At 35.9% G+C, this 26801-nt stretch overlaps 1 protein-coding gene and 1 pseudogene across 2 annotated transcripts in view; both read right to left on the bottom strand.

Moving 5' to 3' along the window:
• GMPS (guanine monophosphate synthase) overlaps nucleotides 1-26801 on the bottom strand; it is a 68489-nt gene that overhangs the window by 3951 nt on the left and 37737 nt on the right. For both annotated transcript variants that reach the window (XM_043873739.1, XM_043873740.1), the window contains exons 5-13: nucleotides 25392-25495; nucleotides 16747-16940; nucleotides 16269-16434; nucleotides 14095-14246; nucleotides 12684-12857; nucleotides 11231-11336; nucleotides 9250-9365; nucleotides 6437-6562; nucleotides 3448-3563 (exon numbers count right to left, since the gene is read on the bottom strand). In XM_043873739.1, the coding sequence (XP_043729674.1) occupies nucleotides 3448-3563; nucleotides 6437-6562; nucleotides 9250-9365; nucleotides 11231-11336; nucleotides 12684-12857; nucleotides 14095-14246; nucleotides 16269-16434; nucleotides 16747-16940; nucleotides 25392-25495 (1254 nt within the window). The remainder of the gene's footprint in view (nucleotides 1-3447; nucleotides 3564-6436; nucleotides 6563-9249; nucleotides 9366-11230; nucleotides 11337-12683; nucleotides 12858-14094; nucleotides 14247-16268; nucleotides 16435-16746; nucleotides 16941-25391; nucleotides 25496-26801) is intronic.
• LOC122675274 lies at nucleotides 13243-13803 on the bottom strand (annotated as a pseudogene).

Here is a 26801-nt window from a genome sequence, read left to right as displayed (position 1 = left end):
GAGAGTGAAAAAGTTGGCTTAAAACTCAACATTCAGAAAACTAAGATCATGGCATCTGGTCCCATCACTTCATGGAAAATACATGGGGAAACAGTGGCAAGACTTTATTTTTGGGGGCTCCAAAATCACTGCAGATGGTGATTGCAGCCATGAAATTAAAAGACGCTTGTTCCTTGGAAGAAAAGTTACGACCAACCTAGACAGCGTAATAAAAAGCAGAGACATCATTTTGTCAACAAAGGTCAGTCTAATCAAAACTACGGTTTTTCCAGTAGTCATGTATGGATTTGAGAGTTGGACTATAAGGAAAGCTAAGTGCCGAAGAATTGATGCTTTTGAACTGTGGTGCTGGAGAAGACTCTTGGGAGTCCCTTGGACTGCAAGGAGATCCAACCAGTCCATCCTAAAGGAAATCAGTCTTGAATATTCATTGGAAGAACTGATGGTGAAGCTGAAACTCCAATACACTGACCACCTGATGCGAAGAACGGACTCATCTAAAAAGACCCTGATGCTGGGAAAGATTGAAGGTGAGAGGAGAAGGGGACGACAGAGGATGAGGTGGTTGGATGGCATCAACGACTCAATGGACATGAGTTTGAGTAGACTTCAGGAGTTGGTGGTGGACAGGGAGGCCTGGTGTGCTGCAGTCCATGGGGTCGCAAAGAGTTGGACACAACTGAGCAACTGAACTGACCGATAACAAAACTTCAGACGCTATAATGTGCTAATATGCACTGGTAACCTTCAAGATGAAGCTACAGTGAATTTCCCAAACTTATCTGACCACTCAACCTTTTTTTTTATACTTTGGAGAACACTGATCCCAAAGAAAGATTCTTATTTCACTATGTACATATTTCATTAATAAAAGAATGTCACCAGGGAAGCCATTCTTAATAAACGGTGGTCCTATGGTTAAGAATCTGCCTGCCAATGAATGGTGCAGGAAGATCCCACATGCCACAGGGCAACTGAGCCTATGCAACACGACTACTGAAGCCCACGTGCCCCCAGAGCCTGTGCTCTGCAACAAGAAGCCACTGGAGTGAGAAGCCTGCCAGAGACAACCAGAAAAGCCCTTGCACAGCAACGAAGACCCAGCAAGGCCAAACATGTAAATAAACAGTAAGGGGGTGGGGTGGGGTGGGGTAAATGTCACCCAAGTAAGACTTGTTGGAAAAGGAATGACTCATTACTGCTTCAAGTAAAAGTCTGTTTGAAACTTGTGAAGATACACTGTAGGTGTTAATTAATAAAAGCAGAATTTGGAAGATGGCTTAAAGAAATTAGTATCAAATAAGTAAAACAACTCAAGAGGAATCTTATTGCTGATTTGGGGAATCTGTTCTATAACCTTCACCTAGAAAACAAGAGAGGAAGGGGATAGAGAGAGACAAATGCCACCTGGCTTTTTCTAATCCAGCTCCAGCCAGCAGGCAACTGTCCCTTTTCCTTAGCCGTATCTGTCTTTAGTAGAGAAAATAAATCTCCTCTGCAACTACCAAGGGGAAGTTTAACAATGCCTTTTCCCCTTCTTATTAATGGGTACTTAGAATAAAACAAACATACAGAAGAAAAAAGCATCTGATCAAAACCACCAACTACTTCATTGTCTCCTTCCAAACATACTTTGGCAGGAAGGGTTTCTTCCCATGCATTGAAAGTAAGCCACACTTTAAAGCAATATACTTCCTAGAGCTCATAATCCTTGGAGGGAAGAGCAACTAGGCAAGAGAATGCCATTAACTTGCTCCTTTTTGTCTCCTTTCTTTCAAACAAGAGTGACCATGGAATATGTACAGAGACAGGCAGTCTTCCATCCTGTGTAGGACAGTAAAACTGGAACCGTCCCTCTCTACACAAAGATTCCACCACGCAAACTGGGGGGGGCAGGGGTTGGCAAAAATTGAAAGCTTTTTAAAAAAATTACTTAAATTTCAATCCCCCCCCCCAAATTTAAAAATCACCAAATATGTTTTTTTTGAGGGGCTTGCTAGGTTCATATTTTTAGAATCTAGTTTTTTGTTTGTTGGTTGTTAGATTATCTTTTTTCCCTTTTGGGAAGGGAGGAAGGATTAAGAATGGAGGGAGAGACAAACAAGGGAAAACAGAAAAGACAGGCAGAAAGACTAGAACACAAAAGGACAGAGATAAAGTTTAAACAAGGGTAAGGGCCCTTTGGTAAAAGAGAAGGACAGAGACAGATGAAACTATAAGAATGCTGCGAAATGAAAAATATACTAATTATATATAGTAAAGCAATGGAGTCAAACTTAGTGAAAGGAACTCTGTATGACCAATGAAGTTTATTTAGGTATTAGCATTTAAGAATTTTAAATCATTATTTTAACCAAGACAATTACCTCCATTCAAAATAGGCAATTACAAATTTACCAACTTACCATTATTTATTAATAATTCTCTCTTTTCAGTGTATTAAAGGTGTATCTATATTTGGAGGCCTTTGGTTCATCTATGCAAGCCTTTTAACATGTTCCCATTAGTAAAAATGTGACTTCCCTCTGACTTCTTGTCTTAAAGGCCAACACCAGCCTAGAAACACTAGCCACATCAGTATAGAACTATACACACCATGGAAATTCCCTGGTGGTCCAATGGTTACAACTCTGCGCTGTCACTGCTGAGGGCATGGGTTCAGCCTCTGGGCAGGGACCTAAGATCCCACAAGCCATGAGGAACGGCCGAAAAAAGAGAAATGTACACACCCTGCTAAGTAACCACCAAGAGGCAGGTCTGTAATTTCTGCAGCTGATTTGAGTAAACTGAAATCTCAAGGAATCCTTTTTGATTGTCAACTGCCTAATACTCATGAAGAAAACAGACCAGAGTAAAAAAACTGTGATATAAGAACATTTAATTAGCAATCTGGTACTAAATGAGTAAGATTTTTGAACTGTTAAAGGAGACAATGCTACTAAGTACTACATATAGGTTATAAATCAGCTGTTGATATATCCAACATAAGAAATTTATGTGCAAATTAAAGGAAAACTGGATCTGAAGAACTAAGGTCAACATTTTTAAAACATTTAAGGCAGTTATTTTAATGACATCTGGTATGTTTGTATCTTTACTCTCTAATGATTATTAAATTGACCAAGTCCCTGATAGTAAATAACTTGTACATTTTTTTCAATCTTTCTGGAATAAAGCATTATAAAACAAATAGTCTAAGTTGCTAATTGGAAAAATATTTTTTAAAGTCTTTATTTCATACTAAAACTATTCAATAAAAGCCATCCTATTTACCTAAAAAAATTTTTTTAATAAGCAGATGATTGTACTGCAATGAACAAACAAAATACAAAGTATTATTAAATACCTGCTGGGTTGTGACCTAAGCTGTCTTTCAACAATGGGAAGACCTTAAAAAAAAAATCACAGCCTTATACATCTCACCCCTCTGCCACCTGCAGAACATACCTGTTAATGTTGTGACACATACGAGGTATAAGTCTAGCCAGGAAAATAAGAGATTCCCAGTCAGGCTCATCCTTACTGGAGATTCCACATACGTAACTGTAAGAACGACAGTCACCCTAAAAATAAAAATACAGTTGATAATTTTTATTGATTTTATAGTAATCAAAAGATGGAATGGAAAATACTTCATGCATGGTGACACCATGAAAAGTACTTTTAACAAAAACATGCTTGACTAAAAGTATACATGTGCATGAAAACCTATGCTGAACAAGGAGAACCTACACACAGATGCTCATAACTTTTATTTACAATAGTTCATAAACCGAAACAACCAGATATGTTTCAGGTGATGAATAACTAAACAAACTAGTACATCCATATAAAAAAATAAAAAATAAAAAAATAAAAGTATATATGGATATTTTGCTAACAACATAAATAAATCCTAAATCAAAATTCCCCATTAAATTCTACTTAAATCACCTCAGATATTATAAAGAAAGTGTTACAGTAATTTCAACAATTATTGAACATACACTTGAGATCCGTTGGGATTTCATTCCAAATATCTGCTTAACTACAGATAGCCAGCACACCTAATTTGGGCGACAAGATCTGTCCATGTTTACCAGACAGATAAAGGATTCTCAAGTCCGATATAAAGGTAAGTTATTCCTTTAAAATGAGTTAGTTTTAAAATAAGTAAAGAAAGTAAATTTTAAAACAAGCGAATAAAACTGATAATATTGATTCTTTTTTCATCTGTCTTGTTTAATCCAAGTAATTTGCTTTAAAAAAATTCAACTGAAAAGTAACTTCAAGATTAAATATGCAGTAAATATTAAATATGCAGTAAACTTGAGAATGTAAGAACTCAGACTATTTGAATGCTAATATAACAGTATCTGTTAAACTTTAAAGCGCACATGCTCTTCAGTCCAGGAAGCATTACTGAAACACGTGAAATAACTGCTTGAAGAAATAAGATTACTTGCCTGTAATAATGACAAAGTGAAAATGGTTTAAATGTCCATTGGGAGGGGAATAATTAAATAAATGATGGTATAATCATACATGGAATAAAGGCAACAGTTAACAATAAGAATCTACTTGCAATGACAGGAAAAGAAGTTCATGATGCTCAGTTAAAAAGAAAAAGGTGATGTACAATGTGTCAAATAATTTCCTTTCATTTTCATTCTAAATATTTCTGAAAGGGACATTTAACTGTAGAGCAAAAACAGGGAGAATTAATTTTTAAATGTACTGCGCCTTTGATTTTCCTTTAAGAAGTACAGTTTATTTTGATATTTAGAAAATAAACCACATTGCTATACTAACCGTGAATTATGAGTTTTATCTGGATTTCTAAGTCTCAGCTGCAAAGACCTAAGAGACTAGATAAAAGATAACTAACAGCAAAAGAAACTTCTATTTTGACAGGAAAAGTAATAGAGCCTGAATAAGTGTCATTTTTTTTTAATGAAGTGTAGTTAATTCACAGCGCTATGTTAGCTTCAAGTATACAAAGTGATTCAGTTATACAAGCATATACTCTTTTTCAGATTCTTTTCCATTATAATTTATAGTTCCCTGTACTACAGTTGTTTCCCTATTTCACATGTAGTAGTGTGCATATGTTAAATCATTTTTTAAAAAGAAATCATTCATCCTACAAATTATACTTATTTATTTATCCATAGTATTATCTATGAACTTATCAAAAAACGAGAAGTCAGCATACAAGGCAGCAAAGTTTTTACAACAGACCTAGTTACAACTGGGTGGGGCGGGGGGTCAACCTATCTGCTCTTCTATTTTTATAAAGTAGGGTAATATCTGCCTGAAACAGCATATCATGAATTTCAAAATGAATCTATGATGAGATAATCCATGTATCATTGAAAGAAAATTATTTCTACAATTCCAGGAACGGTTATTTCAATTTGATTTAAAAATAATGTAAGTAGCTTTCACATAAGGACCTTGAAAGAGGGAGAGGGGAAAATAACTGTCCCATATCATTTCCATGAACTAAAATATTTCTGTTTAATTACAAAATAACAATGAAGTTTTACTGTTTATTTACAAACAGGGCTACATGAATTCAGGAGAAAGGGGAATTTAAAAGAACGGACTCAGATTCACATATTTAGGGAAAAGAGTTAGATCTGTAAAACATTTCTTTTCATGCTTAATTCTACTGTAAGAGAACATTATAACCACATTAACCCACCAAGTGGCACTCACACAATTTTTAGTAGAATTACTGACACCTTTTCTGGTTTCCATTTAACTTCAAATCCTAACTCAGAGAAAAGAAACCTTACTCCTTCCCTATCCTCCCAAGCTTTTTCCCCTAGAAACTCACTTGATGATCATGTAAACAAAGGCAAACTTAATACAATCTATCTATGAATAGCATTTCAAAAATGAGAACTATATTATAGTCACATGCTTTTACAATTGGAAAGACTGCACAACAAATACTGAAAATGTTAGTTGTACATTATCACAGCTCAGAGGAAGAGAGAAGACATGCTGAAGAGGCAGAGGACACGGGTTTAAGGAAAATACAAGCTGAGAACAAGGCCTAAATGGTAAAAACATGTCCATCCAGGGCCTTTCTCAGTCAGAGACTTCTAAAGCCACAGAACACTTCATATCAAGAAGGATAAATGAGGACATGACCTCTCAGTACCCGTCCTTCAGAGCAAAAGCAAGCCAATCCTATGACAACTCATTCTTTGAAGTTTTACTTTTGGTTATAGATGATGGGTGTTTCAAAACTACAAAATCTCAGCCTGAATATTTAGTTCCTACAACCTTATTCACTCCATAAGCATTCATAAAATATTGCCTTTTTACATTTTTAAACTTGTTGTATACACTTTCATATTTCATTTTTGTAAGTCATTCTTACTTCGATATTAGCAGAAAGAGCAACAGAAGCTATGTCACAGGTCAGTGAATTCACACAACTCACCTGCACACCCACAGTTTTAATTGGTAGCAGGAAGGCATTCAGTGAATGCATACTTGTAATCTGCATCAGCTTTTCCTGATCCTCTTCTGTCGTGCAGGCTTTAACTCTTTGCAATAGCGTATGTGGCTAAGAAAATCAAAGACATACTTCTTAGGATTTCAAGAAATAAGGTAGTCACTCTTTTGGTGCCTGTTACTATCTTATGTGTCTACTTCTAGCTTACAAGCAATAGATTCTATACGGTATTTCTAACTTGTGTGTGCTATGTATGCAGTGTTGTCAGAATTTCATCACTGAAGGCCAGGGCTATGAAAAGTTAAATATTAGGACAAGAAATACACACAAGATTTATACAGATGGAGGCTTTTCCTCTGTCACTGGCAAGGGACACCTCACGAATCAAATTCTCCTTATCTCCAGGGGAATTTTTTGTCACAAAGTCAACTTTGTCTGAAATGAATTTATCAGTTTATTGGCCTGGTATTGAATATATGTTTTTCTATTCTTTTATCCTTTTCTATTCTTTTACCTTCCCTCTTTCTATCCCTAGGTAAACAGATGATAGTTAGATTTTACTCCTCAATCTAGTTTGACATTATGTCCTAACTAAAGATATTAGTCTTTTAATTGTGAGTTAATATTAAGGTTCAATTCCATTCTACCAGTTTATTCAGCAGTTTCTATTTGTGTGTCCACTTTTTATGTTTCTTTCTCCTTACATTTCTCTGAACTGATGATTTTTCCCAACTCATTTATTTCCCCTTTACTAATTGTGAAGTTAAACCCTCTATTTTCATTCTTTGGCGGCTTCCCTTAAGTGGGGATCTTTAACAAAAGAGAATCAATCTATGCTCATCTGGCAAACAATACAAAGGTCTTTGAATGCTTTAATTCCAATCAATCCCCCTATGGCTTACAAGATGTTTTAGCTATATGTTGTATTTTTTAAAAAAGTAAACAGCAAAATTGAGATCTGTTTATACAGCCTGTCTATTTAATTTTACCCATTTACCATTTTATTTGCTTATCAGTCCTTCCTGTATCTCAGACCCTTTAAACTAGGATCCCCTTCCTTCTTCTCTAGTCAGTTCTTTAAAACAGTGGTTTTCAAACCTAGCTACCCACTCAAATTACTTAGTACACTCCTGTCCCATTCCACATCAATTAAATAAATTCTAGGCAGAAGGGGGTCCAAGCACAGTATACTTCAAAAGCTTTCCCTGTTGAATCTAATACACAAACAGGGGTGAGAACCACTGCCTTTAGCTCCTTATGTAATAGACTGCTGGCAATAAATTCTGTTTCTGTGAAAACGTCTTTATTTTGCCCAAGTTCTTTGAGACCATTTATCTGTTCACTATTGTTCACAAGTATCTTCTGTTGGCATTTTGAATTCTTCCTGCTTTTACTGTTCCTTTCACAGCCTGCACGTTAGTCTTTCCTTTATGCAGAAATCAGTCTTTTCTTTGCAGCTGCTTTGCCTTTGGCAGCCTGCAGTTTCCATAGTTATGCTTGCGCGTGTGCCAAGTCACTTCAGTTGTGACCAACTCTCTGCGACCCTATGGACTGTAGCCCACCAGGCTCCTCTGTCCATGAAATTCCACAGGCAAGAATACTGGAGTGGGCTGCCATGCCCTTCTTCAGGGACCTTCCCCACCCAGGGACTGAGCCCGCTTCTCCTGTAGCTACAGCACTGCAGGCAGACTCGTCACGTCTGAGCCGCCAGGGGCGCCCACACAGCGACGCCGATCAGATGTCAAGTCCTTCTCCTTCACCCTGGTCAGGATGGACTCTAGTCCCTAGATCTGAGGCGTGGTGTCTTTCAACAGCGTGCTGTGCTGTGCTCAGGCACTCAGTCGTGTCCAATTCTCTGTGACTGAGTCACCAGGAAAGCCCTTTCAAAAGTGTGGCAGAATTCAAATACTTTTGTCTATCTCCTTCGGGATATACATTTAAGTTGGCGTTCTCATTTTGTCTCAACCTCTTCTAATCATATTTTCTCTTTGATGCTTTGTTCCAATTTCTGGAAAATTCAAGTTCACTAACTCTCTATTTTAATTTCAGTTTTCATTTCTAGAACTTAATTTTTTTTTCAAAGCTCCCAGGCACCTTATATACTTTATTCTCATTAACAATTGCTTCTTTTAACTCTTTGTACTTTATATATGATTTATTGCTAATTCCAGTATCTGAAGTGATTGAGGGTCGTCTTCTACTAGCTATCATTCATTGTGCCTTACTTTTTAGATGTATTTTGTAGTTTTTTCTTATAAGGTCATATTTGTAAAAGTCCTATTTATAGGGATTCTCTGAAGCCCAGTTGAAGAGACTCCAAAGATAATTTACATTGCTTCTTTTCCGACACTCAAAAGCACTACCAACCAAGGCCCACTTTAATACAGATTATAAATTTTAAGCACCAAATATACAGAAGAACTGAAGACTTCTCAATCATCTTCGGTTTGGAACTAAAATGATCTCCCTTACTTTCTCACAAGACATATGAAAGGGTGTTTTAAAATACTTGATATCAAGTACTTTCAGGATTTCAAAGTATCTAACCTGTTAAAATATGTAGAATAGCGGAAAAATATACAGATTAGCTGAAAAGAGAAGTCTGCATTTAAAAGCCTCTGTAGAATACTGTCTTCATAGTCATTTCCAAAGGTTAAATGTCTCTGAATTTTCAAGTAACAAAACCCTAATTAATTCATTGTAAATACTGAAATCCAACAAGAATCCATTCAATTCCTTGTATTGATTAACTGTATCTTTTTAAAGCTCCTATAATACACAAATTCAACACAAATTACCTTTTTAACACTTGCAGAAAAGTCAGCTACTATTTTCAAAATATTGTTAGTTTCAGGAAAATCCTTACAAATATAAGGTTCTTCAGCACATATTACTCTGATTGCCAGGCCTGGACCTGAAGAGGAATACAATGATATTTAATAAAAATGTTATATTTAATATAAAATCTTAATTTTAAAAAAGTCACTATTCCCAAAATATAAAACCCATCTGCCATTCTGTTTTTAACTGCTTTTATTGAAATATAATTGACATATACACTTTAGGGTTTTTAAAGCGTTTAACATGAAATGCAGCTATTAGTTTCCCATACAACTCATTACTTTTAGAATGCTTCAATTCTCTTCATATCAGTTATTTCCATCTCTTATTTTCATAGTACATGTATTAAGAATCTCAAAATTCTCTAATAATTATTTTTAATACACAATATATGTGCCAATCTATTTAAAACTACTTGCAGACACAATTCTTTGCCAACACACACTGGGACTGAATATCCTGAATGCCAGAACTGAAGTTAGTAGCATAAACAAGCGCTAACCCCCATGTGGGTCGTGATCTGTGTAGCACTATTTATGGAGGCAACATGGTAGTTAAGAGTGGCCAGTCCTGAGGAGGCCTTAGTGGGGCTAGAGTCCTGGTTCCAAACTCAGTCTGTGTAACTTCTGGCAAACTAGCCTCTGTCCCTAAATCCCCTCAACTGGACAACAGGACAACAGTAGTTATTATTGTGAGGATCAAATAACACAATGTATGCAAAATATTTACCAGAATGCCTAGCTCACACTAGTACTCAGGAAACATTAACTATTCTTTTTAGTTTGATTAGACGACTCTCAACTCATCATCTAATAACTATCGTAGAGACACAGGAACTGAGGTAGAAGACTTGCCACACTCAAGAACTCAAAACAAAAACAATAAGACTTACTTACAGTCCTAATTAACAAGTATCACCTCTAATTATTAATATTTTTATGACAACTTAAAAACGGAATATTTTCATTTGTTCACGAATGAGTTACATACAGCACTGTGAAAACAAATGGTTCATCCATTCAGACAAGTCAGTCAGGGGATAAGGGTTTCAGAGAAGTGAGTTTTAAAGTGTAAAGTGAAGTCGCTCAGCCATGTCTGACTCTGCGATCCCATGGACTGTAGCATGCCAGGCTCCTCTGTCCATGGGGTTTTTTCCAGGCAAGAAACTGGAGTGGGTTGCCATTTCCTTCTCCAGGGGATCTTCTGGACCTAGGGATCAAACCTGAGTCTCCCACACTGTAGCAAGGCTCTTTACCACCCGTAAAAGCAAAACTAAGAAACAACAAAAAAATCTGTACTAAACTAAAACAAAACGAACTTATTTTATGTCATGTAAAGCAAAGGACCGATGTGAAGATACGTGACAATGCATGAAGGCAGCGTGTCTTCTATGGGTGGTTTCAGCAACAATGGGAAATACGGCACAATTCAGTGCCAGCTTTTAAAACACAACAGCAAAAAACTCCCTTCCTCCCTACAAGATGCAGGCCGAGAGGACAGTTCTGGGTTGCCACTGGTGAAGCATTCAGTTTACTACTTTGCGTCATACTTCCCGTCCTTTTATTTCCAGTTAATCACTATCTGGAATACACCATGGTATAGTAGAAAGAACATAAAAACCCAAGTTCTAACACTAAGAATTGTATGGCAGTGTTATTAAAATATTTCTTGGTTTTTTTTATCTGATGGCAACATTACATGTCAACCTATTTACACAAGGATAATGCAACATTTAAATATGTATAATAAAAAATGAATATTTAATAAAGTGAAATATATACAGTAGGCACTAAAAAGAATGTTTATTCCCTACCCATCCTTTCCTTTCTTTCAAGTTACATATTCCCTAAAATGATAAATTACTTCAAAACATGTCTGAATTGATTCTTATTCAACATGAAGACCTAATGGCAAACCAAACAGAATTCCGTTTCTTACCTGGAAATGGATGCCTGGAAACCAACTCTTCTGGAAGTCCAAGTTCTCTGCCTAAGATTCTTACTTCATCCTTATGAAAATCTTTCAAAGGTTCTATTACTTTTCCCTACATGAAAGAAAAAGGCTAATTAATACAAATTATAATAGTAACCAAAATGACACGAAAAACAAAGAACAACAAATTACTCACTTTTCCTGTTGTCTTTTACCTTTAAAAATCATTTTTTAGAACTTCATCTTTTAAAGTATTTCTACCTTTGTCTTTTTAAGGAATCAGATATTTTAGTGATTTTTATGTGTCTCTTTGAGATACATTTTAAACACAAACCTTTTAAACAGACAAAAATCAGAGCAAACCTTCCCACACATCTCTGATCTAGTTCTCACTGTAATATAAGTCAATCAGAAAACATACTAGTGTTTAAAAATTAAAACTCTCCAAATGATACCATCAAGTGAAAGGACAACCCACAGAAGGCAAATCATGTATCTAATAACCAATAACCAGACTACAGACTACATAAAGAACACATGCAATTCAATAATAAAAAGATAAATAAGCAATTTAAAAATGGGCAAAAGAACTGAACAGATTTTTCTCCAAAGATATATAAAAAGCCAATAAGCACATAAAAGGCGACTGACATCGTTAGCCAATTAGGGAAATGCAAATCAAAACCACAATGAGATACCTACCACTTCTCATCTACTAGGATGCCTAAAATAATAAAAAGGGAGGGGTAATTCACATCCATTAGGATGGCTACTTGAAAAAAAAGAACAGAAAGTAACAAGTGTTGGGCAAGGTATGGAGAAATAGGAAGCTTTTTGCACTACTGGTAGGATTTTAATAGAGTATAACTTTTGATGAGACATTAAGGAAGTCCCTCAAAAAACTAAAAGTAAAACTATCATTAAGACCCAGAAATCTCACTTCTTAGTACATATCCAAAGGAGCTGAAAGCAGGGGCTCCAAGAGACATTTGCAAATCCATGTTCAGAGCAGCACAACAAACTTCACGGCAACCAAAAAGCAGAAGTAATCCAAATGCCCATTGGTGACATGTGTATATATATACAATAGAGTATTATTCAGCTTAAAAAGGAAGGAAACCCTATCACATGCTACAACACGGATGAACCTTGAGGACTTATACTAAGTGAAATAAGCCAGTCACAAAAAACAAAAACTCTATGACTGTGCTTATGAGAGGTATTTAAAGTAGTCAAATTCAATGAAACAAAGAGTAGAATGGTAGATGACCAAGGTTAGAGAGAGGGAGAAAAGGGTAGCTGTTGTTCAACAGGTACAGAGTTTCAGTTTTGCAAAATGAAAAAGTTATGCAGATCTGTTTCACAACAATACAAATATACTGAAAACTATTGAACAGTACACTTAAAAATGGTGAAGGAGGGAAAGAGGCTTTATGGTAAAGATTTCAAAAGCTTTTACCTCCTCTCTCAACTTTCTGATAAGTTCTGTGTCGTTGTGATGGGTTTTGATGAGTTCAGCTTTGCCACTTGCAACAAGAGATGCACTTTCAATTAGATCAGGCCGTAAAGTACCTTGGGCAAGGAAAACCTCCTCTGGTTTCAAGTTCATTTCTCCAATTACTTCATTGGCAATCTATAATCAACAGGAGTAAAACAACCTTTTAAGAAACAAACTTTTTTTTTTTTAATCTAGTAATTTTAATCTAATAGTTTCAGTTCACATGGGAAAAAAGCCACCAACCTGTCAAAACACTTCATTCTCAAACAGCTATGATAAAACCAAAATACTCATCAAGGCCAAAGAGAAGTGAATATAACTCCCTAGCCATTTATTTCACTTTATGCAGTTTGATTTTCAATGAGAATGAAATGTCTTCTTACCTAATGTTCTTTAGAAATACTTAACTATGTTCCGCAGTTTTTAGCAATGTCCTTTCAACATGACAGCTAATTATGAAACTATAATTCACTAATTTTTAATATGCCATTTTAGAGAAAAGTATCTGCATTTCCAGGAGTTTGGTTAGAGTTGTATATTTTAAAATTAAAAAATGACAAAGACCTATAATTTTATTTTTTTAGTGAAAGTCATTGCTTCTGAGTTGGTGCATCACAATATGGTCTTTCCCAGGGACCAATTTCAGCGTATTGTGGTCTGTGTGAATACCTTGTATAACAGATGTTCTGAGTATCAATTCAACATCAGAACCTATTTTTATTAGCTCTTCTATTTTCTTAGCAGAAGTTTCAGTTTTATTACATTTGAATTCTTCATTTTTCTTTATTCGGGCTGCTTCTAAAGCTCTAGCATCATTTTTAAAAACCTGTTGTCTGGTCCTGTGCAATGTTTTAAAGAGCTGTAAAATCTTGGCCGCCTGACCCATGGCTCTCGCCTCCGCTTGTGGCTACTTCTCCCCAAACTTTTTTTTAAAGACAGCAAAATTTAATACTTTCAGCTAAATTTCTAAGAGTCCTTTTGCAGTACTAACCAGGAGATGAAATTCACCAACCCTCAAATTAAACTCCTTTAAGGACAAATGCTTATTTAACTTAATTCAAAAAGGTATATGAACATCCCCATCAAAGCCAAAAGAAATCTACCCATTGAAACATCCAAAGAACTAAAATCTAGTATCATCTAAAAATATCTATTCTTAAGCAGTTAAAACAACAGCCTGACAATGTATTTTATGTTTTTTAAAACATAAAATAGTTTCTATTAATCAGTATAATAGCAAAACACAGCAAAACTCTTAGCCAAAAAAAGAATCAAAATCAGTCACAAAATTTGACTATTTGGTATAATGACAAGGAAAAAATACTAAAATTCACATTTAAAATAGTACACATTGAGAATATTTAAAAAGTACCTTAACAAAAGTATCCCCAATGATTTTTCTTTTCTCCTCAGGACTTGTAGTCATATTTAACGTTTTGCTAATTCTCTTTCGTGGAGTTCTGTCTTCATCTGATATTGGTAGAGTAGTTGTTCCATTGTAGAAAGAATGAGCAGCATTTATCACTGGGGAAGAGGAGAGAAGCATATTTTAAAATAACAGAAGATTGAAAATAGTAAGTAACAGATCAACTACAAAGAAGAAAACCTAGATGGATCCTCTGATTCTCCCCTTAAACTGCCTACATATTCCAGAACTACCAATGAACTATGACTAACAGAGTTCATATACAGGCACTCACTGAGTTTTGTTCCTTTGAGAATTCTGTGACATTTTACTATCTAGGACCATATTATCACAAATTATGATAATTGCTTTCCCTCTATTCAGTGCTTCACCAGAGCAACAAGCAAAATCCCCCAAAAGCAGCGTAACTCCAAGGAAGTCAAAGCAGCGATACACATACAGGGATCAAAGTCCTCGGAACTGCACAGTGACCAGTCTCATGAAAAACTGATGTCTAAAAACATACTCTTAGCGATCCTTGGCCGTCCTTTTAAAGAGTAAAGTTTAAAAAAAACAGGCTTCACTACAAGATGCCAAGGCAATTGGCTGCTTCTCTTTACTGAATTTGTAGGCCTTTCTCTCAAGCTGGTCAACCCAGAGAAGACACCTCCAATTTCCTGTTTCTTAGCATTCTGATAGCCTGAATAGAGGAAGTGGCCAGTGGAGGGGGGGAGATTTCATTCAGTACATAAGGCTTTTCCTTAATGTTACTATTTTTAACATGCAATCTTCCTTCCACCTTCAACTATGCCTGGTACTGACATGCCCAAGTCCAAAGCCTCTCTTGTTTAAGCCTAGAATCTCTAGAGAATAAATCCATGATCTTCTGATGAGGGATAGCAGCAGTTGTGTTCCTGTTTAAAGGGAAAAGTAATTGCTTCTCAGATTTTGAACTAATACGTTTTAGGCTGACCCAGTGAGCCAGGCCCTGTAAGGGAGCCAATATTCCCAACTCCTGAGCTTTCCCAAAAGTCCTGCATTTTGCTGGGCTTCCTTCCCTCAACCCTTCCCCAAGGTTCTGGAGTCCTCCATCCTACTATGTCAGTTAACAAAGACAGATGCAGGTTTCTGTGGGGCTGAAACTCAACAATTCGGAGGGCCCTTTCAAGAAAAGGAATAACAAATCACCCATCTCTTAAATCACAAGTTAATACTCCCATGGCTAACACAAACTATAAACTATACACAGAAACTACTGCAAATCACAAATTTAGCACCAAATCCAAACTAAATGTATCCCCAACTCGATGTTTTCTTAGCATAATTCCCGAATGCCTGCAGCCACTATAAAACCACCCAAAAGAGAGAAAGAGAAGAAAGACAAAGCAAATTAACTATAAATTATTAAAATACCTTACTTCAAATTTCATACAATGTGTAACTATGAGAAGATACTGATAGAATCCTTTCCCAGATTTTGGAAAAGGCTTGGCTGGTGAGCAGTCCTAAAATTTAAGCTTCAATAGCTTATCAGAGAAAACCTGCATAAACCATCTGCTTTCTACTTCCCAACATTTTGTTGAAACCATTAGACTGCTATTATTACCTCCTCTCTATTCCTCATCCTTCTGGCATTATACTTGTTTTATGCCTGTATTGTTATTTTAGTGATATTTCCAAAGAAGAAAGAAATAGGCTCATTTTTACTTCATATTTAACTGTACAAGTCTTCATTTTACACTCAACTTTTTGGCATCAATTCCAATTAAGCCAATACACAGTTTATATCATTAAACTACTAATTTAATTTCACTATAACCATGGCTTACAACTTTTTTTATAAAAGTGCAGAAGATATCCATAAATGTAAAAGCAGTTAAGGCCTAAGAAGATGGATAGAAAGAACACAATGGTGGCTGGAAAATGGTAACTTATTCATTTATATATAACATTAGGAGTAATCAATTTTCAAAATTTATACTGTGGCCCCTCTTGAACCAGAAGTAATTACAATGTAAAAATAAAAAACATTTCAACCATAAACTTACTGGGAAAACTCTACTTGGTTAACTTAATCACAAGCTAGATTTGATTAAACAAGTCCTGACACATAAGTTAACTTTTCTGGAGTTCATCAATACCTTTGACTTGAATTCCAAGCTTTTTGAGGGCCTCTTCAACAGACTGACTTTCTCGTTTTCTCATAAAGCCGTTATCAATGTGCACAGCGATGACCTGATCTTGGTTCAAAGCGCGATTTAACAAAGCGGTACAAACTGTTGAGTCTACACCACCACTGAGTAAAACCTACGGGGTGAGACGAAAAGTCAAACTAGTAAAACAAGCAAAAACATGCTAAGAGCTTCAATCACCACCTAAAAACACTGGGGATTCCCTGGTGGTCCAGGGGTTAGGACTCCGTGCTCTCACTGCTAAGGGCTTGGGTTCAACCCCTGGTTTGCATCAAAGATATGTATGGTAACTGAAAAAGCACTCTGAAACAGGGCAACTCAAAACACCTACCACCCAGTCAAAATTTAAGGGCTATGCTAAGTCAGTCAACCTTGAGTCTAACATTACTGGCATAAAGTTTTAGACTTTCAGATGTAAATTGCTTACCAAAACTTTTGATGTGCCCACTCTCTCTTTGATCTCTCGAATGCACTCAATTTCTCTGTTCTGCACAGTGAAGGTCCCACTGCACCCAGCTATATCATACAGGAAATTCTTCAGTATTACTTTCCCATTTTCTGTAAGGCCAACTTCAGGGTGGAACTGGGCTCCATATAATTTTTTAGATTCATTTGCTATACCTTTATAGAGAAAATAATCATAAATAATTTTTTTTTCATATTGAAAATACTCAGTGAGCACCCACAGTAATTCCTCACAATTTCTTCCTCCATAAATGTGGAAACTGATTCAAATTAGTGGATTTTTAGCTATGGGGGGAAAAAATACAAACTACATTGCCATGATCTGGTGTTATAAAGGTCTTCCCTCATACAGCAGTTAATGAACGACATGGCTGTGACATCATTTCAGAGTATCCTCACTTCTGCACCCAGGTTACTGCAAACACTTTGTCTATTTAATGCAAGAGTAACTCAGTTTTAAATCTCAGTTCCATATGCCTTCAACAGGCAATGTGCAGCTACCAATTCTCTATCTTGGAAAATCCTCATACATTAAACCTATCAGAATATCCTAAGTGTTTCTTTCCTGGATACTATCAACCATGAATGCAACTCCACTTCCTTGACTAATGGGCTTCTGACAAATTATCATCTACAAAGCAGATGACAGACTAGATGTTTTACATGTACAAGTACTACCCGCTGTCTATGGCTCTGAGATATCAAGAAACTTGCCAGTATCCCCAGCTAATTAAGTAGATAAATCAGGCTTGCTAAACTCCCAAACTTACACTCACTCTACTAGGAAAGCTGACACATTCTTTACTTGGCTTCTCAGACATCACTCTCCTGCTTCATTCCTTATTTCACTGTCTACTGCTGAACTTTCTTTGTTGGTTCTTCATCTTATCACATCTCTACACCTGAAAGTCAACCAGTATTCAGTCCTTAAATTTCTGCTCTATACATTCTGAACGATTCCAAACTCTCATGACCTTAAATTTTACCTATATGATGGTATACCCCTGAATTTATTCCTCCAGTCCAGTTTTCCCTTCTACAGTCTTGACTCAAAAATATATAAAAGTGCCTATTCACACCTTCATTTCAACACTTAATAAGAAATCTTAAATTTAATATGCAAACCCAAATTACTGCATTCTTTCACATCAGGTAAACAGAAACCATCCTCTGGTTGCTCAGGATGAAACACTTGGAAGTTAAAATTGGACTCTACTCTCTCCTTCCCACTCCACAGCAAATCCTTTGTTTCTGCCTTCAAAACATACCAGAACCCAGTCTAACTTCTGGTTTCCAGTCCAGCATATGTAAGAAGCTAGAAGACACCACTATGTTCTAACAGCAAGTAAAAAGTTGATTAAATACCCTTAGAGAGACTGACAGGTAAATACAGAGAATCACAACTTACTGGAGAACTCCATGATTGCAAACCTCTACAGGAACCAGTGCTGAGGGAGGGAAACTTGAACTATAATTGAAATCACTGGAGGCTCAGCATGGACAAATCTGAGAGAGAAAATGTCCAGGAAGACCCAGTCATCTGGGATCCCCACACTCTCCAGTAGCTTGACCAAGTTCTCACAGTGAATATTAGAGGAAAATTCCCTTGTGCTTCCAACAGGGGAGGGAAAAAGAAAACATTTTGAAATACACCAAGCCATTCTTTTCTTAATAAGGTCTTCAACTCTCAGGAGAAACTATTTAACTAGTCTAATATGACAGGGTTTTATCAGAACCAAACTGATTTGGGAGAAAAGAAAACAGCCAACCCGAGCCCATTCTAGTCCTCCTGTCCCATCGAACAGAGGGAAAAACTTAAAACACTCATGAAATCTACAGCCCAAAGCCACAGGTTCACTAAGACTGAGAACTACCGTAAGACCACAGAACACTTTCCCTCTCCCAACACCTTGCCACCTACAGCAATTCCTTGTACCCACTACATCATGTCAAGCTAGCAAGAAAAAAGTACAAGATACACTAAAAGGGAAAACATAAGTTTGAAGAGATAGATCAAGTGTTAGAAGAGACTCAGATACTGCAGAGATATTGGAATTAGCTTGGCAATTTAAAACAAGTATTATTATTAAGAAGCTAAGGGCTCAAAAGGATAAAGTAGAGCATGCAAGAAGAGCCGGGCAATGTAAGCAGAGAGCTGGAAATTCTCAAAGGGACCAAAATGATCTCAAGGGATCAAAAGCACTATAACAGAAATGAAGAATGTCTTTGATGGGCTTATCAACAGACTGGACATGGCTTAAGAAATACTCTCTTAGCAAGACGATAACTCAATAAAAATGGCTCACACTGAAAACTAAAGAAGAAAAAAACACTGAAAAAAAACAACAACAGAAATCCAAGAACTGTGAGACAAGTACAAATAACATAAACAATGGAAATTCTAGAAGAAAGAGAGAGGAACAGAATATTTAAAACCATAATGAATGAGAATTTCCCCTGAAATTAATACAAGACACCAAACTAACGCAGGAAGCTCAGAAAACAGTGAGCAGCACACACACAAAACATTACACCTTGGCGTGCGATTCACAAACTACAGAAAAGCAAAATAAAGAAAAACATCTTGAAAGAAGCTGGGCCGGGAGGAGCAGGGAACCTCACTTACAGAGGAGGAAAGATAAGAATTACTGATACATCCAACTGACTGGAAACCATGGAAGTGATAACAGACTGAAGTAAGTAACATGTGGAGAGAAATACACATTCTTCTTGAGCACAGTTGGAACATTCTCCAGAATAAATCACGTCTGGCCACAAAACAAGTCAGACTAAATTCAAGAAGACTGAAATAATAATCAAGTATCTTTTCTGACCACAATGGTAAAAGTAGAAATTACAAAAAGAAAACTGGAAAATTCACAAATATGTGACAATTAAACTACATGCCCCTGAGAAATTAATAGGTCAAAGAAGGAATCAAGAGAGCAATTTTAAAATCTTGAGACAAAGAAAAATGAAAACCAAACAAGCAAAACTTACGGTGTATGCCAAAAGCAATTCTAAGAGGGAAGTTCACAGAAATAAATGCCCACATTCAAAAAAGGGTCAGGCCTTAAACAACCTAATAACTTCAAAGAACTAGAAAAAAAAAGAAACTAAGCCCAAAGTTAATAAAAGAATGGAAATTACAAAAATCAGAGCAGAAATAAACAGACAAATGATGATTTTTAAAAAGATGAAAATAAGAGATAGTTTCTTAAAAAGATAAACAGACAAACCTCTAGCCAGACTTTCCAAGAAAAAGAAAGGACTCAAAATTGGAAATGAAAAAGGAGACATTACAACAGATACCACACAAATACTATGAACAATTATACACCAACAAATTGAAAAACTTAGAAGAAATGGACAAATTCCTAAAAACATGCAACTTACCAGGACTAAATCATGAAGCAACAGAAAATTTGAATGGACTCATTTTAAGTAAGGAGATTGAATCAATAATCAAAAACCTCCCCAAAAGTTGCAAAACCAGATGGCTTCAGCAGCGAGTTCTGCTGCTGCTAAGTCACTTCAGTCGTGCCCGACTCTGTGCGACCCCATAGACGGCAGCCCACCAGGCTCCCCGGTCCCTGGGATTCTCCAGGCAAGAATACTGGAGTGGGTTGCCATTTCCTTCTCCAGTGCATGAAAGTGAAAAGTGAAAGTGAAGTCGCTCAGTCGTATTCGACTCTTAGCGACCTCATGGACTGCAGCCTACCAGGCTCCTCCGTCCATGGGATTTTCCAGGCAAGAGTACTGGAGTGGGGTGCCATTGCCTTTTCCGACCAGTGAGTTCTACCAAGCACTTAAAAGAAGAATTAATAACAACTCATGAGAAATAGAAGCCGAAGGAACACTTCCAAACACATTCTATGAGACTAGCAATACTATGATATCACAGCCAGACAAGAAAAAGCTACCAAAAAAAGAAAATTATAGGCCAATTTCTCTGATAAACAATGTTGTAAAAATCCTCAACAAAATATTAGCAAATCAAATACAATACATTAAAAAGATCATACACCATAATCAAGCGGGATTTATTCCAGGGATGCAGGGATAGTTTAACATCTGCCAATCATTGTGATACACCATATTAAAAAAATGAAGGATAAAGATAATATGGTCATCTCAATAGATACAGAAAAAGCAATAGATAAAATTCAACATCACACACGATAAAAACTCTCAATAAACTGGGTACATAAGGAACATACCTCAATATAATAAAGGCCACATACAACAAACCCACCATTAACATACTCAGAGATGAAAAGCTTTTCCTCTAAGATCAGGAACAAGTCAAGAATTCAACAAAGTACTGGAACAAGTCAAAAATTCAACAAAGTACTGGAAGACCAAGCCAGACCAGTCAGGCCAGAAAAAGAAATAAAATTATCCAAATTAAAATTAATAAGTAAACTGTCTCTATTTGCAGATGACACAACATTGTATCTAGGAAACCCTAGAGACTCTACTAAAATGCCGTTAGAACTAATAAATTATTTCAGCAACGCTGCAGGATACATAATCAACATACAGAAATCAGCACTGTAGCAACAACAAAAAAGAAAAACCATGGGCAACTTTTTCTTAGAAAAAGTAAAAAAAGAGATATAACTGACATGCAAAGAAAGAGAAAATCAGACCATATAAAATGATCAATTAAAACCACAAAAGGAAGAAAAAGACAAAAATATGAACAAAGAACATGGACAATAAATAGAAAACAACAGATAGGATGGATCCAACACTATCAACAATCCCTTTCAAACTCCAATAGTCTAAATGTACCAATTAAAAGACAGAGATTGTCACAGTGGATCAAGAAAGAAAACAAAACATATATATTGTCTACAAAAAACCCACTGCAAAAAAATAAATAAATAAAATAAAAAAGAAACCCACTGCAAATCTAAAAGCCCAGATCAAAAGTAAATGGACAGAGAAAGATAAATCACGATAACACTAATTAGAAGACGGCATGAGAGACCTTGCTGGTGGCCCAGTGGTTAAGAATCCACCTGCCAATGAAGAGGACGCTGGTTCAATCCCTCATCTGGGAAGACTCCATACACCAACGGGCAAGTAAGCCTGGGCCACAAGCAACGAACCCACACTCCAGAACCTGTGAGCTGCAACTACTGAGCCCGAGGGTCCTAGAGCCCGTGTTCTCCAACAAAAGCTTCTCCGCAATGAGAAGCTCATACACCACAACAAAGACCCAGCACAGCCATGAATAAACAAATAAAAAGACAGCGTGAGTAGATACATCAATGTCAGAGCAGACTTCAGCCAAGATAAGTTACCAGGATTAACTTCTCATATAAATGCTTTCCTCTTTGCAATCATCCTGTGTTTTTTCACTCTTCAACTTTTTTGAGGCTTTTAATGGCTAGGTCAAATGAACTCTCTTCGTAAATGTCATATTGCACTTGAAAATATGTGAGTTATTTTCAGATGTCTTTTGATACTGATTTTTTTTCCCATTTATTTTTATTAGTTGGAGGCTAATTACTTTACAATATTGTAGTGGTTTTTGCCATACATTGACATGAATCAGCCATGGATTTACATGTATTCCCCATCCCGATCCCCCCTCCCACCTCCCTCTCCACCCGATCCCTCTGGGTCTTTCCAGTGCACCAGCCCCAAGCACTTGTCTCATGCATCCCACCTGGGCTGGTGATCTGTTTCACCCTTGATAATATACATGTTTTGATGCTGTTCTCTCAAAACATCCCACCCTCGCCTTCTCCCACAAAGTCCAAATACTGATTTCTAACACAATTCCACAGTGTAAGAGAACAGACTCTGTATGATTTCAATACCTTAAGACCACAAAATTTTTGCATCTCGTTTTATTCCCTGGATATGTTCCAGTGTTTCCTACTTTACAGTCTATGGGAACTTGTAATAGAATTTATATCTGTTGTGTGAAAATTGTATAAATCTTAATTATGCTGAATTGGTTCACGGTGCTTTTCAGGTCTACTATATCCTTCTATTTTTCTGTATATTCACTCTTAATTTTTGAGACTTTTGATACTGCAACTAAAAATTTTAATTTATCTACTTAAAAAATAGTTATATGGTAGAACTATATATAACTTCATTCTGTATTTTTCCAGGTCTCCTGTAAATGTGTTATCATACTTTCATAATTTAAAAAGAAAAAAAGAGAAAAAAGAAGTTATCAGGGATAAAGAGGAGCATACATATAATGATAGAGGAATCCATTCCCAAGAAAGACATAATAATCCTTTATATATATACCTAACAGGAAAGCATCAAAATATGCAAGGCAAAAACTGATATAAGGAGAAATACATGAATCCACTACTGCAGTTAGATACTTCAAAATTCCTCTGTCAGAAATAAGAATCAATTGCTGTAATCCATCATATCAACAGGCTAAGGAAGAAAAATTATATGATCATATCAATAAATGCAGAAAAAGTATATGAAATATATCCAAACACTCAATCATGACAATAACTCTCAGGAGACTAGGAATAGAGGGGGACTTCAACTTGACAAAGAGTATTTTCTGAAAACCTACAACTAACATCATACTTAATCATGAGAAATTCAAAACTTTTCCACTAAGATCAGGAACAAAGCAAGGATGTTCCCTCTATCCACTGCTTTTCAACATCATAACAGAAGTCCCAGTTAATGCAATAGGACAAGAAAAGGAAATAAAAGGTATACAGGTTGGGAGCAAAAGAAAATAAAATGGTCTTTGTTCACAGATGACAGGAGTGTCCATGTATAAAATTTTTAAAAATCAACCAAAAAAATTCCTAGAACTAATAAGTGAGCACAAGAAAGTTGCCAGAGAGAAGGTTAATACACAAAAGTTCATGGCTTTACCATATACCAGCAATGAACAAGTGGAATTTAAATTATAAATGCAATTAATATTAACACTCCCAATGAAATATTTTGGTATAAATGTAACAAAATATGTACAAGATGTATATGAGAACCCAATCACTCCTAAGCACTTATACCTCTAACCACTCTGTTCCTTACACAGTCTCCTTTCCTGATTACCATAAGAGATTTCTAGCTGGTCTCTCCTTCTACATTTAACAACCTCTTTACTCCTCTGTAGCCAGGGTAATCCTGAAATTAGATCATGTCTCTCCTTTGTTCAAATCTTCACTCACTGTAAGTAAAGCCAACATTTCACAATGGCCTCAAAGGTCCTGGGATTCTGGCTCCCAACAGCCTCTACCTTATCTTCTACCACACACCCCATGCTTACCCAGCTCTAACCATGCGGTTTCCTTGCTGTTCCTTAAACAAAATCCCATCCCAGGAATTCTGCACTGCTATGTACTCTCCCCAAATATCCCAAAGGGCCAGCACCTACTTCCTCCATGTCTAGTACCATCTAATAGTAACACCATCTCTGAATAGCCTATCTAAAAGAGTAACAGTCCAAATCACACATTCCATAACACTCCTCTCGTCTTTTAATTTTTTCAATGCATTTAAACACTGTCAAGCATTGACTTTTTCTGTATCATCTGGTGACTGTCTGTCCCACTCCTCTCCCATCCCCAGCCTCACTAACTAGAACATTAAACAGAGGTATGGTTCATTTTGTTCACTGACACCTAGAACTGTGCCTGGGACATGTGGGTACTCAAATATTTGTTGAATGAATAAAAATATATAATCTCATCTACCACTGTTGATCTTGTATAAGAAATAGAAACCTGTCAAAAAGGAAACTATTCTTGAAAATTCCTATGCTAATACAATAATCCGTTAAGTAACTGCAGGTAAATTACTCAATTCAGTTTATCCATGACAAAATTTTTTTTCCAACTTCTTAGGTGTAACATAACAATCAACAACTTTATGATAAGTCCACTTTTTCCCTTTTGCAGATATCCGGGATTACTGGTGATTATTTACAATTATTCAAGTAACCAAGTAAAAAATTATGAACTGCCAGAAAATCAACTCCTCTTCAAGAAAAACAGAACAAAAAATTGTTTAGAGCATGAACTGGCAAACTTCCTACAAAGGGCTAGATGTTATAAACTAAGCTTGGTGGGACATATGCATACAGTCCCTGTCATTTATGATAACCCTTAAATAATATAAAAAGCATTCTTAGTTCCTAAACATACAAAAAACAGTCTGTAGGCTGGATTTGACCCACAGGTTACCCTGGTACAGAGCAATGCCCTGAATGTTTAGTCTGATGTTTTATAGACATCCAAGATACATGCCTATCTATACCTAAAAGAGGCATTTTTTAAAAGGGCAATTATGAATACAGCATGCTAGAGAGGTAAATGGTTCTCAAAATTTTCCTGAGTTATAATAGATATATTTATGTTTGAAAAGCAGAGTAGAATAAACAATTTTAAAAGTATTTCAGAGCAAACTAGTAAGTGACTTCTAGATAATCCTTCTAATATTAAATATCCTTCATGAATTAACAACTGACCCTATGACACTTACAGTATCTTTCAAAAAATTAAGAAACATCAAAAACAGTATCACATACAGAAACACATGTTTATAAACTTTTCAGATAAACATTTAAAAAGAAAATCTGCAAAATTTTAGAAGTTTTACCTGCTACAATGTTCCCAGAACGTGCCACAACCTTGAATCCATCAGCTACTTTGTCTACACTATCTCCATGGGTAAGCAAAACAATTTCTTCCTTCTGAAGACCCCTAGGTAAGTTAAAAATAAAACAATATACAAATAGCTTTATTAGACACGACTAATGGAGTCTTTTGCTTTATTTAGATATAATGATATGTAACATTGTGTAAGTTTAAGGTGTACAATGTGATAATTTGATACACCTATATACTGTGAAAAATTTAGTTAACACATCTACCACCTCACAGAATTACCATTTTCTGTGTGTGGTAAGAACATTTAGGCTCTACTCTCTTAGCAACTTTCAAATATATAATACAGTGTTGTTAACCATGTTAACTAAGTTCCTAGAACTTAGTTCATCTTATAACTGGTAGTTTTTTGCTTTAAAAGTTACTAGCTTCTATGCGTAAATCAAGAAAACAGAGAAAGCAGGTAACAGTACAACACTGCTAGAATTTAAATTTACTCTATTCATATATCCACATACACAGTTTCAAGAGGCTATCATGGTTTCAAAATTATATCTCTACTGGAATTAATCTTAAGAACAGAAGTAATTAATGGCATGGTTTAAAACAGATGTAAGTAACATTTATCAAACAAACTGTGTGGACTTTCTTTGGACCTTAATGCAAACGAATCAATTTTATAAAAAGATATTTGTTACATTATGAAAAAATCTGAACAAGGACTTTGTATTAAATAATATTAAGAAACAAAAATTAAAAATAAAGCAAGAAGATTAAAAAATAAAGCAAGAAGATTAAGTACATTAAAACCAAAAGGATGTTTTGGGGTTGTTGTTACTGTCATCACTGTTCGCTGTTACTTAGGATTAGTGTAGGCTGTAATTGAGTACCAGGATTTTAGAATTGTCAAGACAGAGAAACTGTAACTCTTAACCAGATCTTTACATTTAAAGTCTCTTGTAGTATCACATTCCACCAGCAAGATTTCTGAAGTAGTTCTCAAGAACAGTCACTTGAGATACAGATGAATGTAAGCAACAACTCTCCATTATAAAGCAGAACAGGAAATGGATTTCAAAAACGTATTTTGGCAATGAGAAGCTTCAGTTCATAAAATTATTTTGAGCAACTGTTGCTTTTTTATTAACATCACTTTAAAAATGAGAATCTCTGAATATTGATCTTCTTGCTCTTTCTAATATTAAAGACAGCCACAGCCAGTTTTATGTAAAAACTGGGATAGCTCCATTTTAGACAAAAGGTCTTAACTTGGATTTTAAAACTGATTTGTCCAGTTTGGAGAACACTATCCATTACGAATTAATTTAGGTACAACTCTATGGAGGATGTAAGAATATATGTTAATAAAACAAATCTATAAAGATAATTAGCACAGTTACAA

The sequence above is a fragment of the Cervus elaphus genome, chromosome 19 (assembly GCF_910594005.1).
Source record: "Cervus elaphus chromosome 19, mCerEla1.1, whole genome shotgun sequence".
NCBI lineage: Eukaryota > Metazoa > Chordata > Mammalia > Artiodactyla > Cervidae > Cervus > Cervus elaphus.
Note: the sequence above shows the minus strand (reverse complement) of the source record. Positions and strands in the feature narration are given on the sequence as shown.